We start from the raw sequence: 12,383 nt of genomic DNA, 5'->3' as shown, positions 1-12,383 counted from the left end.
GGACTTCGGCGAGGGGTCGCCCCTCTGGCTCAACACGCTTGTCCTGGTGCAGAGGCACTGCCCCGGCTACCGGCTGCCGGCGGCGGGCGCGGGGCCACTCCTGGGACGGCGGGGTAGCCCTGCCGCGGGCAGGCGCAGCGGCCGCGCCGGGATGCCAATGCCTGTGCGGTGGCGGAGTACCGCCGCCGCTGCCGCAACCAGGATGGCCAGCCGAGGCCCGTGCGATGACAGCAAGACCCGGGAGTTGATGGCGGTGTGGAGAAGCTACATGAATTTGGGATAGGTGTCTGTGGGGAGTGATCTTTTAACTGTGTTGTTTTTCTCCCCCACTGGACTTTGCTGAATATTTGGTGTCCGCCGTGCTGTCATCGCGACGATGTAATCCGGCGTGTTGTGGGATTTTATATAATTTGTTTAAAAAAACCAAACCAAACAACAAACCCAAAACAACAAACGCAAAACAACAAACCCAAAACAACAAACCCCAAACAACAACGAAAAACCAACCAACAAAACCCGACAGGACGAGCAGCAGTTTCGGAAGCAGGCAGGTTGCTGTGGCGAGGCGCGCCGCTGGAGGCCGGTTCCCGAGCTGCCCTGCTGTCCGCCTCTACGGCGGCGCTACCCCGCGCCTCCACACGGAGCCGGGCACGGTGCTTTCGGAGTGGAAACGGGGATAAAAAGAGAAGAATAAAGAGGAGTGGGAAAAAAACCCAAAACCGGAGCAGTGGTGACTATGAGGAGCATTTGTAGAGGCACTGGCGGGTGATGGTCCTTTGCATGCAGCCCGGAGGCGCCTAGCACCGCGGTTGCCGGGCCGGCGGCGCTGATACTGCCCACGGCGTCCGCAGCTGGGCTGCGCGCCCGCTCCCGGCCGGCTGCGCGCCCGACGGCCGGGGCGCCGATCCGGACCGCTTTCGGCGGTGCACGCCGGCGGCGGGGCGGAAGGCCGGAAGCAGGCGGGGGGACGCTTCCTGCGGGCGGACGGACGGCGTGGCAGTGATGGCGCGGGAGGGCACCGGGTTGTTCGCTGGATTCCGCGTGCTCGGGCGCTTCAGCGGGCACGTCCCGCACGTCTTGCGCTACCATGGCCGGCACCGCGAGTTCTACCTGGCCACTGCCGTAGGCAACAGCATCCACACTTACAACGTGAGTACTCAGGGTCCGATGCTGGCCGGCATCGGACCCTGAGGAGGTCGGGGCCGAGACCAGGCCGGGCCGCGCCGCTTCCTCTTGCCTCCACCACTTTACCGTAGCCTCTCGGCCATGAAGCAGGAGCGCGTGAGGGTGGCGGGAAGCGGGGCCAGTCGGCGGCGAGCGGCCGCGAGGTGCTGTTGATCCGGCGGCTGGTCCGGGCCGGGGCAGCCATGTGGGCAGCCCTGCGGGTGCAGCGCGGTCCCTCCGTCGAGGCGAGGACCGCTCGGATAATGAAGTTTTTTCTTCTTTGCTGCATAAAACAAAGCTCACCTGCAGTTCGGAATAGCTGCGGCTTCGCGTTTGGAGTATAGAACTTAGAGGTCAATCAGTTCCATCGTATTAAGAATTCTGCTGTATGGAAATGGATAATTTAGTTCTGCAAGATGAAAACATACTGCATGGACTCACTCCTTGTATGACAAAATAATTTCCAGTGTAAAGAAGCAGTACTGAAACAGAAGTGAATCAAATTATTATAATGGACAGCAGAAAGCAGACCGTGCTTTTATGGCAGTCTTTTAGTGTTCACTCCTGCCAATTTTCTCCACAGACTTAGAATTAAAATAGTAGTGATGATCACTGGACAGATGTGATGGTAACTGAAGCAAATTCGGTGTGAACAGAGATAAAGAAATAATGTAGTGTGGTTGTAGTGAACATAAAAGTGGAAGCAGAGATGATGTGAAAACAAATTTGCCCAAGCTCTGCAAGGTGTCTAAACATGTACATATTTCCAGATCATGAGTGTATTAAGAGGCACAACTTACTGTTGCTGAACGATGTTTTGACAAATTTATTCTCCCAGGCTTTTTGATGTGTTATGTTTGGGTTTTCTTTATAGATGCTATTGTAAACTAATATTAATAACTTTTCTGTCTTGTGAGGCATGCAAGTTCCCTTTTTTTAGGTTGATTTGTAAGATTTTTAAATTCTCAGTGTGGCAAATTCATTTCATCTGATCACTAAAAATGCCTTCTTAATGTTTTCATTGCAGGTGAAGAGGCTTGGTATTGTTGCTGTGAGTAAGTATACTCAGATCATTCATCCCTGTTTTTGAGAACAGGATTGCTGTTAGTCTTCCTAGGGATGTACGTTGTGAACCTCCTATCATTGTCATCTTGTTCCAAGAACACCTCTAGGCCTTAAGGATTGAGCAATGAGTAAAGCTGTTCATGCCAGGTTCCTTTCGTATTTCTATTTTTGTGGTTGCTGGAGGGCTGTGTTATAGGAGAAAAGAAACGACAGGAACTGAACAGGTGTGGATAGGATTAGAAGATCTCAGGGAGTATTAAAATAGACTGGACTAGTGCATGCAAAGAATATGAATGGTTGGCTTGACATCCAGTTGGTAGTTGATAACATGTGCAGTACCTTAGCAGTCAACAGCAGAACCGATATTGCTCCTTAGCTCCAGCAGCATCCTAGATGGTGAGACTGCATTGCTCTCTTAGTAAAAATTTGCAGGTGATGCTATGTTAGGAGGAGTGACTGACATCCAGATGGCAGAGCTTCAGTCTGGGGAGATGTTGCAAGATGCTCATCCTGGGCCAACAAAAACCTTGTCAAGTTCAGCAAGGGCAAGTGCAGATTCCTGCACCTGGGATAGAACAAGCTGGGAACTGACTGTCTGCTTGGCTTCCTGCTGAAGAGGAGCTGGGCTGTTCTGGTGCCAGGTAGAACATAGACCAGTAACTGTGAACAAGGCAAGCCATGTATGGAGCTACATTAGGAATGCGGCCAGCAGATCAGGGAAAGCTGATATTCTGCTGTACTTAGTGCTGGTGAGGTTGTACCTCGACTGTGATACACATTTACTGTGGTTTTCACCCTCCCACCACCCCCTTTTCTCTTTCATGAGGAATGATGAGGCATTGTAGAGTGTCAAAGCCCTACAGCTCACAGTATAAAACATGTTGAAGTAGCTGGATTTGTTTTTTGTTGCAAAGGGAAAAATGTGGGGAGACCTGGCAGCAGTCTGTCAGTTGAAGAGTAGTTACAAAGGTGGGCAGAGCAGAATTTGGGATGGTGATGGTAGACAGAGTAAAAAGGGGCAACAACCTCAGATTGCAGCTTGAGAGTGACAGTGGTGGTTAGGAAAAATAACCCTGACTAAGAGGGAACTGTTGTACAGTGCAGACCTTGAGTCATCTCCTTATGTGGAAATTTTCAAGACTCAGCCGAGCATAACTGCAGTTAACTTGATCTAGTACTAGTGACGGTCCAGCTTTGGAAGGAGCTGGGTAGGAGGTTGAACTGGGTGATTTGCAAAAGTTCTTTCCAACTGACATTTAGATGTTTTGATGAGATGCACGTTGTCTTGAAAAGCAAGTTTTTTGCTTCTGTAGCTCATAAAGTTTTTACACAGACCTCATAAGGCAAAATATTTTTCATTTACACAGCACTTGAGAATAAACAACCTTGAGAATAACACAACCTTGACTAGATTCTGAAGATCCACAACTAATAGTTACAGCTGCAAACATATTAATATAACTTCTGTTTTCAGTTTACAAAATTGTAAAATACGTTGCATATGCTGTGAAATCCTTTTCTGTGGGCTACATCTTCTTACAGACACAGTCATTGAAGCTTTCCAAGAGATGGAGATATTTTTTCAATCACAATTTTGCATGTAAACAAACAAACTGCTTCTCTGTGTGGTGTTGTTGGTTTACTACTGTTGTGTGAGTGGTTGTTGTGATTTGGCCCAGCTAGCACAGCAGCACCATGACAGTCTCTCACTCGGTGCCCCCATTCACCCCCACCCTCGTTAGGATGGTGGAGGACCCAGTGAAATGGGAGTAAAAAGATAAGCAAGGTTGTTGTGGATTGAGACAAGGGCAGGGAGGGCTCGTTGCCAATTAATGGTTCTGGGCAAAACAGACTCCAGTACTCGACTTAGAGAGGAAAGTAGGAAAATTTATTCTACAAGAAACAGAATGGAATAAAAGCAAAAAGGGAGTAGGATGATGAGAAAATTAAAACCAGCACTTCAAGATCTCCCTTCCCCATCCCTCCTTTCTTCTCGGGCCCAGCTCACTGCTCCCGATATCTCTACCTCCTTCCCCCCAGCGGCTCAGTGGGGCAGGGAGTGGGGAATGTGGTCAGTCTCTCACAGATGGGCTCTGCCACTTCTGTCTTCTCAGATGAGGACGACTACTTGCATTCTTCCCTTGCTCCAACATGGGGTTCCTCCCCCAGAACACAGTTCTTAACGAACTTCTCTGGTGTGGATTGTTCCCAGCAGCTGTGGCTTCTGCCAGTACAGGGTCCCTCACACGGGACACAGTCCTTGCTGAATATCTCTGATGTGGATTCTTCACCGCGGTTGCAGTTTCTGCAGTTGCAGGGTCTCTCTCGGGACAAGGCCTCTGGGCATAAGTTTAATGAGCTGCTTTGTCGTGGGTTCCTCCCCACAGTTACAGCTGTGAACATTGGGTCCCTCCTTCGGGACATGGCCTGCTCTGGCCATAGTTTTAAAGAAGAAAATCACTGCCCCTGTCTCAGGGTCTGCAGTGAAGTGAATTGCTGCCCCTGGTCTGGGGCCAGCTTTAGCAAAATGAGTCTCTACCACTGATGAAGGGTCTTTAAAGAAATGAAAATAAATCTCAGCTTCACCAGTTCTCTCCATAGAATGCAGGGGAGTCTCCGCTCCAGCACACCTCCTCCTCTCTTTCATCACTGACCTTGGAGTCCGCATGGTTGTTTCTCTCACTGTTCCTACTCCTTGCACCACCACCAGTCAGAAGAAAAAGAAGGGGCAGAAGAAGGGAAGAAGATGGAGGAAAGAAACCTCCCCTTCCGGCTTCTTCTTAAAAAGTGATCGTGGAGGCGTCTAATTGGCTCAGCCCCAGAAGTGGGTCTGGCTCTGAGCTGGGGAGAGTTGCGAGCAACTTCTTACAGGAGCCATCTTTACAGCCTTACCAGAAAAGGCTATCATGTCAAACCATGACAGTGGTGCTCTCAGCTTTTTAATTGCAGTATGTCTAAAATTCTCTTGGTCCCTAAGCAGACTTGCTCACAGCTCGCGTGGAGCACCAGGTGTCTGTAACCTATCTGTAGGCCTAAGTCACTTCAGAGGCGTTACAGGAAGATGTCTGAAGTGTTCAAAGAAATGAAATGTCTCATAAAGTGCAACCTTTTTTTGTTTTCTTAGTAGAGTTCTTTGCATTGAAGCAGTGCAACAAATGATACAAGATTCTTTGATAAAAAAATCATAATATGTTGCAATGTTGTGGGGAAAACTGCCATGCAAGTTTGTATAATAGGCATACTCCCACAGTGACTGTTTTTTGTTGTGGTATTTCTCTGTATAGTTGTTAAGTGCTGTGTTTTGCATTTTTGTATTTTCCCTAGGTAGAGAGTATTTTTTTCGTTACAGTATTTTTTTTCAGGTTTTTTTTAGCAGTTGGGGCCACACCAGCAGCTTCTCAGTGTGGCTGGGGGCTTTGATGCTTCTATGATTTGAGCTAGTAAAGTAACAGATCATAGTAGCAGATACTCTTTCTGAACCAGTTTCAAGGTGTGGAGAGAAATGTATTCTTAGGACAATACATTCCCTAGGCATAATTGTTTAGGCGTAATCAGGAAACAGGAGCAGGAGTGGGTCGCTGGCTTCCAAGTCTACAGAATGGCTTAACCTAGTAGACTTTGCTAATGCTGAGACATTAACTTGCTATCTCTGTTTCCAGTCCAGAGGGCTGTGTGACTTTTGACAGTCTGCAGAAGTGTTATGTTGGGATAAATTCTTCACAAACCCTAACAAAGCTAATGTACAGTGATAATTCAGTAGTTTTAAGTGTTTTTTAAAAGAAGCACCTTGTGATTTGTCAGTCTAAGTACTCAGCAAGAGAACTTTTTTGGTGGATCACTGTGCTAAAAAAAATAACAGTCAGACTTTCTGTTACAAATAGGAAATGTGTTGAAATTTTATTCTGTTTAACAGGTAATGCTTTGCCACAGGACATTCAGTGTTTGGCAGCAGACCGCATGCTGATATTTGCTTCATACGACAATGTTCTCCATGCTTTCGCCAGGAACAAAGAGGTTTTTATTATTGTACTTAATGCTATGAAAAGCATGACTGGTGTCTGTGTTTTCAAGACACTACTTCTAGTTTTCACTACTTTTAGGTGTTTTCTAAAAGCATCTATTTCTGTAGATGTTTAGCAGCTTCAATTTTAGGGAAATAAAAACAGTAGGAGGAGGAGGAATAAAGAGCTTAACAGAGGAGAATAATAGCAAATTCTTTAATGGTTGACCCATGTATTATGTATTATTTATAATAAAGTAATTATTTAAAGATTAAGACATGTTAATTTGCATAAATTTAAATAATTAAAATGAAACTAAATAATTTTTGCCATTCAGGTAAAATAAAGTTTGGTATCAGTTTAAATGTCAGAGAAAATTCTGTCTCACTTAAAGTTGTGTGGACTTTCCACTTATTTAAACTTGTTGATGACATATGTTAGTTGCCCTCAAGAATTACATTAACACAAAATGCTACCTGAACAGCTTATACTGAAAACATTCTTTTTTCTTTCTTTAATTTATAGGTGGTTCATACCTATGAAGGGCATAAGGCAAGGATACACCTTCTGCAGCCTTTTGGTGATCATATCATCTCTGTGGATGTTGATAATGTTCTTATTGTTTGGAATACACAGACAGAAGGTTATAGTCACTTGAATTTTGTTACCACTTTGTAGAATAATGTTGTTAAATGTTCAGTAATTTTTTTAAAAGGGTTTTTTTTTAAAGTTTTTAAATGTACATGTTTAGAAGTAGCTCAAAAAAACCCCCTTAAATGATAGTGCTACTTAAATGGTTTCCCAAAGTCCTAATCCTGCAGTAACTTTTCATAAATAGGTCCTGCACCATATGCAGAGACCCGGTAAGGTTCCATATAAGTGTAAAGAAATATGCTTTTACAGAAATTACATTTTAACATTTCATTTTCTTTTAAAGACTGGTTCAGCAGCTAAGGCACCATCTCTGAAATCCTGTAGTTCCTTGATATTTACCAGTCTGGGTAGACTAATTTCTTACGAATAACCTTTTGACTATGTCACCCTCTTCTCATGCCAATTATGAAATCCTACTTCAATGACCTATTTTTTTTTCTTTAGAAAGCATTCTAATTAGTGTGATCCATGCCATTCCCTGGATGTTGAGTCTCGAAAGTGACTGCAGACATGCTTCAGGGATTTGATGTTGCTACAACAAACAAAATATGTGCTAGCAGATGAGGTGTTTTGCTCAGGCAGGAGCAGGAATCCTTCAGAAAGATATAAATCTTACAGTTTTGCCAGCATTGTTGTGCTAGGTAGGCTTATAGGGAAAAAATAAACCTTCAAGCCAACAGATGGTATATCATAAACAAGTTTAGCTTGTCCTGTTGCACGTTAGTTAATCCTTTAATGCAAGAAACACCACCAACTTACAGGATTTGTACAGAGTAAACATCAGTTCTGCCTTTACGTTTGCTGACAGATGGCTGTCCTGCAGATTCATAGGCGTACCCACGTTGATGTTGTTTCTTACTTTTTTGCAGAGGAGTATCTTCAAGTGGATTTTGATAAGGCCACTTTTGCAGTTTCTGCAGTTCTGCATCCCAGCACCTATTTGAACAAAATTCTACTTGGGAGTCAACAAGGAAGCTTGCAGCTATGGAACATAAGATCCAAGTAAGATTCGTAATAATTTGGATATACCTTGTGCTCCAAGACGAACAGGACAGTAGGTTTGAACATGGAATCTTTTACTGACTCCTTTGGCACAATTTTTCAGTTGATCTGGCTCCAGGAGCAAAGAATGCTGCTGCTACCTGAATGCTACTGCCTTTCAAGTTTACTTGCTGTTAACTCTCCCTGCAAAATGTCAGGGATTGTTCAGGAGTTTTTTTCTGGTTTTTAAAAATTTATTGGAATAACATAGCTCTCCCATAGAAATAATCAAAGCAATAGTAAATGCCTGTGCATACTTTTTGCCTTCTCTCTTTCAACATTATTTTTTTGGTTTTTGGGGATCCAGGGAAGTGCTGGTAGGTAGTGTGGACCTGATTGCTAGTTTTTGATCCTTATACTCAAATAAGAGCTGTGCAGACATGTAGTTGTCTCTGAACGTGTCTTCATAAAGCACCATCCATAGTGAAGTATTTCTTATCTACCATGATCAGCTGCTTTTGTAATTTGTGAAAGTTACAGTCACAGTTAACTTTCATGCATATTAATGTGAGTGTTAAATTGGGTGGCATAGTTCAGTGTTTTATTCTCCTAATTACTGTATACTTGCAGTGATATCAGTGCTGAGTTTTTTGTTTCATATTTTGGTTTCCTGGAGATACATAACCTTACATGCTATATGAATCAGGAAACAGGAATAACCTAAAAATATGTAAATGTAAATGTCTGTACTCATGTTTCTTCAGTGCTTGTCACAGCACTTGAGATGCAATACATTGTAGATGACAAAAAGTCGTCCTTAGGCAGCTTACTTTATCTTTTAATGCATAAAATCTTAAGGAATTGATACTGGTCTTCCAGGAGTGTTGCTGGGTTAAGCAATTTCTGGTTTTGACTGTTCCTTACATGGACTATTTTGTAGATGCGTATGGACACAATTAGACAAAAAAAAAAACCTGTAAGAACTGATGGGGAAGTTGAATGTTTCTGTCAAGAAAAGAAAGTGAGACATGGTAACACGTGTCTGCTAGCAGTCTTTTAAGAATGACAACTTATATCTGTGGTGGTGGAATAGTCTTTTCATCACGTCTTTTCTTAAGTACTGTCTTTCATCCTTAAAAAGTACAGCACGAGTGCCTTTTTAGTGAACAGTCCTGCTTAATATTTTGACTGTTATGATTTCTGAAAGAAAGAAGACATAATGTGCTTACAATAGGCATTAGTGTCTTCATTTGGGGAAGTTACCAAATCAAATGAAGGAATTGTTTTTATGAGAAAACTGAATTTTTGTGGTTGTTAAGAATTCTGGAGAGGTGTGTTCCAAATAGAAACACATGGAGAGCAACTGGCATACAGGGTCTTCTCTATTCATGTTATGTAATTGTATCATCTTTGAGATATTGATGTATGGCACTTAACTCCAGTAAAAGCTAACTGTAAGTTTTATTCTTAACCTTATTAGTATCACAGTTTTGGATTTTTTTAATTTTTAAGGACAGAAAGCTGACATACTTTTCTGTGAAACTGAATATAAAGCATCCATTTTGTTGTGGAAAATCCCCAAGAGTTGATTATTTGTGGATTTTGTTTGTCTTTGTTTTCCAGCAAGCTGTTATATTCGTTTCCAGGATGGCACTCAGCGGTCACAACTCTTGCACAAGTTAGTATTTTTGCTATCTTATTTTCTTACATAACTAGTCAAGAATTGCAGGCAAAATATAATTGTTTAAAATTTAAGAGTTTACTTCTCTTAGGTAGTTTTAATAACTCTTACATGAGCATTTTAGATACGGAAGAGAGGGAGACTTGGAGGTTTATTATCTTCCCTGCCTCTGGCCCTAGATTTATTGTATTTAGTGTCTTAGCTATGGTCTTAATTCACCAAAGGATGTAACGAATTCACAGAAACAGGTTGTTTGCAAGATGCATATGTGTCATGTAACTGCTACATTTATTTTGCTTCAGAGGTTAATAAAATATAGATTTGGCTGAATTGGGGAAAATATTGTAATTGCATTTGCTGTATCTTGATATATATAGAGATTAATTAAAACTTACTGGTAGCATCAGTGACAGCTTTGAAAATGGTCTGTAGCTGTCCTGGATAGAATTTGAGGATAAAGGGGGGTTGTAGCAGGGTGTACAGTTGTCTATCAGAGCTACTGAAGGCTCAAGGTGAGAGGCTTTTTTAAGGGAGTTCCAGCTTCTGGAAACAAAATTATTTCATCCAATGAAATGAGGCTTAAGTGCAAAATTTTGTGTTTCTCATTTTTTGTTTAAATTTATCAAATGTTTTGTTGTGCATTAAGGTAATATAAATAGATCTTATGCAAGATGCCTTATTTATTTCTTTACTGTTTGTTCTGGACTTTGATATATGTTGTCCTGTTACATATTGCTACTGGTAGTGTAGCCTTTTTCATGTCAACTGTTTAATTTTTCTTCCAGGCTCCAGCAGTGGATGTCGTTGCAGTTGGTCTTGTATCTGGTCATGTCATTGTACACAATATTAAGTTTGATGAAACACTGATGAAATTTCAACAAGAGTGGGGTCCCATCACAGCGATATCTTTTCGTACAGGCAAGTTTTAGCATTTTTAGTGAAAATACGTATAAAACTGGGAAAGCTAGGAGAATGTATTTTGATAAAGCATTTCAGAATCAAAATTTGATTGGAGAGTTTTAGTTTTCAATGGCAGTAGATAATCTAAACATTTACCAGTAAGAAAAGGAGAAGCTGTATTTTCATTGTAGTGTCTGTTTTAGAGCATTTTCTGTGCACTTAGTCCATGCACAGGAAATGTGACATACAGTACTCTGTACAGGTGTACAGTGTGCCAAGAGTGAATGGTTACCAGAGTCCTTGCAGAGTGATCAGTACACTGATCCAAACCTACTTACCGAAACATATCCTATGTATCTAAACCTGCTTATCAGTACTGTCTTCCCCTTCCAAAACAAAGTTAGAATGTTAATAGTTGGGTGACTACTGAATGGATGTTACTGAGGAACACTGTTTACATTCACAAGTTTTTTGGGGTTTTTTTGTCTTAATGAGCAAAGCTAGTAACTTCAATGTTGATCCTTCCCATGGGGCTGTTGATACGGAGCCTCATTTGAATAGACAAATTTGCAAATCTTAACAGAATATAGATTAATGCAGACCCTGTTGAAGAAAAATGCTACTGGAGAGACTTGTGGAAAGACTTGTAAGAAGTGGGAAAAGTGCCTTTTTGTGTCATTCATTTAACTCAAAATGTTAATAAAGTTGAATAACTTTCACTGCTTGCCTTAGTGTGTGGCTTTCGGATGTTCCTTAATCTCTCTCCCTCCTGTCTTTATAGTTAAGAAAATTTAGTGTAAATATTGCCTGTTTGTTCTGAACTAATGTACTCAATTTAGCCTTTGAGTACAGTGCTCTTTGTTTGAATTAAAATAAACTTGGCAAACTTCCGTATCTATGAAGCTTTACCAAAAAAGAAAACTCTACACCTGTCTGGTTTAGTTGTCTATGATGTCTGTAATTGCAGATTGGAAACTGGCATTTTTCTTCTCTTGGTGCAAAAAGATTAGTTACCAATTCTGCAAGATATTTAGTGGAATTTTGTCTTGATATGTTAAGTTTTAAAACTTGAATATTTGTAGTATTAGTTTAGAAGTTATATGATGGTTTTATCTCCTTAATATCAGACAAGATAGAGCATATAGAACAAAATCAGAAAATCTGTGTACTGGTGTTTTAATTATTACTTAGACTAATTGAATAAACCTGTAATAAACTTTTGTAATTTGATTTTGCAAGCTGTTGAGCCCAAAACATTAAAGAGGATATAAAAAAAAGACTGATAACTTCTAGAGTGGTCATGGAATAGCTCTCACATCTGGAAATGTTAGATTACTCCAGACGTTTTGGGAAGAATCTGGGGTGTAGAGTAACTTTTGAAAGTAGTGCAGGTACAGTATCCCTTGTGATTTCAGGTAAAACCTCTAGCATCAGCTGCTGAATTTAGATATATTTGTTGTTATTTGATTTCCTGGTTTCATTGTCAGTGGACTTTGTTTCTCTTCTGTTTGAAATACTAGAACATTTCTGTTAAAACGTATTTTTAGAACCAACTTGAGATTTATTTTTTCCTTGTGATTGTGATTTCCTTGTGATTTCCTTTTTTTGCATCAGTTTTAAGATGTTAGAACTTAGTAAGGATGAGATGAATGTCAATAAGGAAACCTCTCTTTTTTTGAGTAGATGGTCACCCAGTTATGGCAGCTGGTAGCCCAATTGGACACATTGCTTTGTGGGATCTAGAGGAGAATAAACTAATGTGTCAGATGAAAGATGCCCACTCCACAGCAATAGCTGGTATGTCATTTGTCCCTGGAGAGCCTCTTCTGATTACTAATGCGGCTGATAATGCTCTACGGGTAAGTTACAATAGCTGCTGCTATCTCCCGTTACGTTGTTTTTTCTCTTACAGTCCTCATAAGTGTGTTTCATTTGTA

The 12,383-nt window shown here is 41.6% G+C and overlaps 1 protein-coding gene across 1 annotated transcript in view; it reads left to right on the top strand.

Annotated features, from left to right (window-relative positions):
• Positions 1 to 990: 990 nt before the first annotated feature.
• WDR36 (WD repeat domain 36) overlaps positions 991 to 12,383 on the top strand; it is a 32,592-nt gene continuing 21,199 nt past the window's right edge. The window contains exons 1-8 of the mRNA XM_062019069.1: positions 991 to 1,149; positions 2,192 to 2,219; positions 6,143 to 6,243; positions 6,756 to 6,873; positions 7,754 to 7,886; positions 9,489 to 9,543; positions 10,332 to 10,464; positions 12,130 to 12,305. Coding sequence (XP_061875053.1) covers positions 1,003 to 1,149; positions 2,192 to 2,219; positions 6,143 to 6,243; positions 6,756 to 6,873; positions 7,754 to 7,886; positions 9,489 to 9,543; positions 10,332 to 10,464; positions 12,130 to 12,305 — 891 coding nt within the window. The 5' untranslated portion in view covers positions 991 to 1,002. The remainder of the gene's footprint in view (positions 1,150 to 2,191; positions 2,220 to 6,142; positions 6,244 to 6,755; positions 6,874 to 7,753; positions 7,887 to 9,488; positions 9,544 to 10,331; positions 10,465 to 12,129; positions 12,306 to 12,383) is intronic.

This window comes from Colius striatus, chromosome Z (genome assembly GCF_028858725.1).
Source record: "Colius striatus isolate bColStr4 chromosome Z, bColStr4.1.hap1, whole genome shotgun sequence".
NCBI classification, from domain to species: Eukaryota; Metazoa; Chordata; class Aves; order Coliiformes; family Coliidae; genus Colius; species Colius striatus.
Note: the sequence above shows the minus strand (reverse complement) of the source record. Positions and strands in the feature narration are given on the sequence as shown.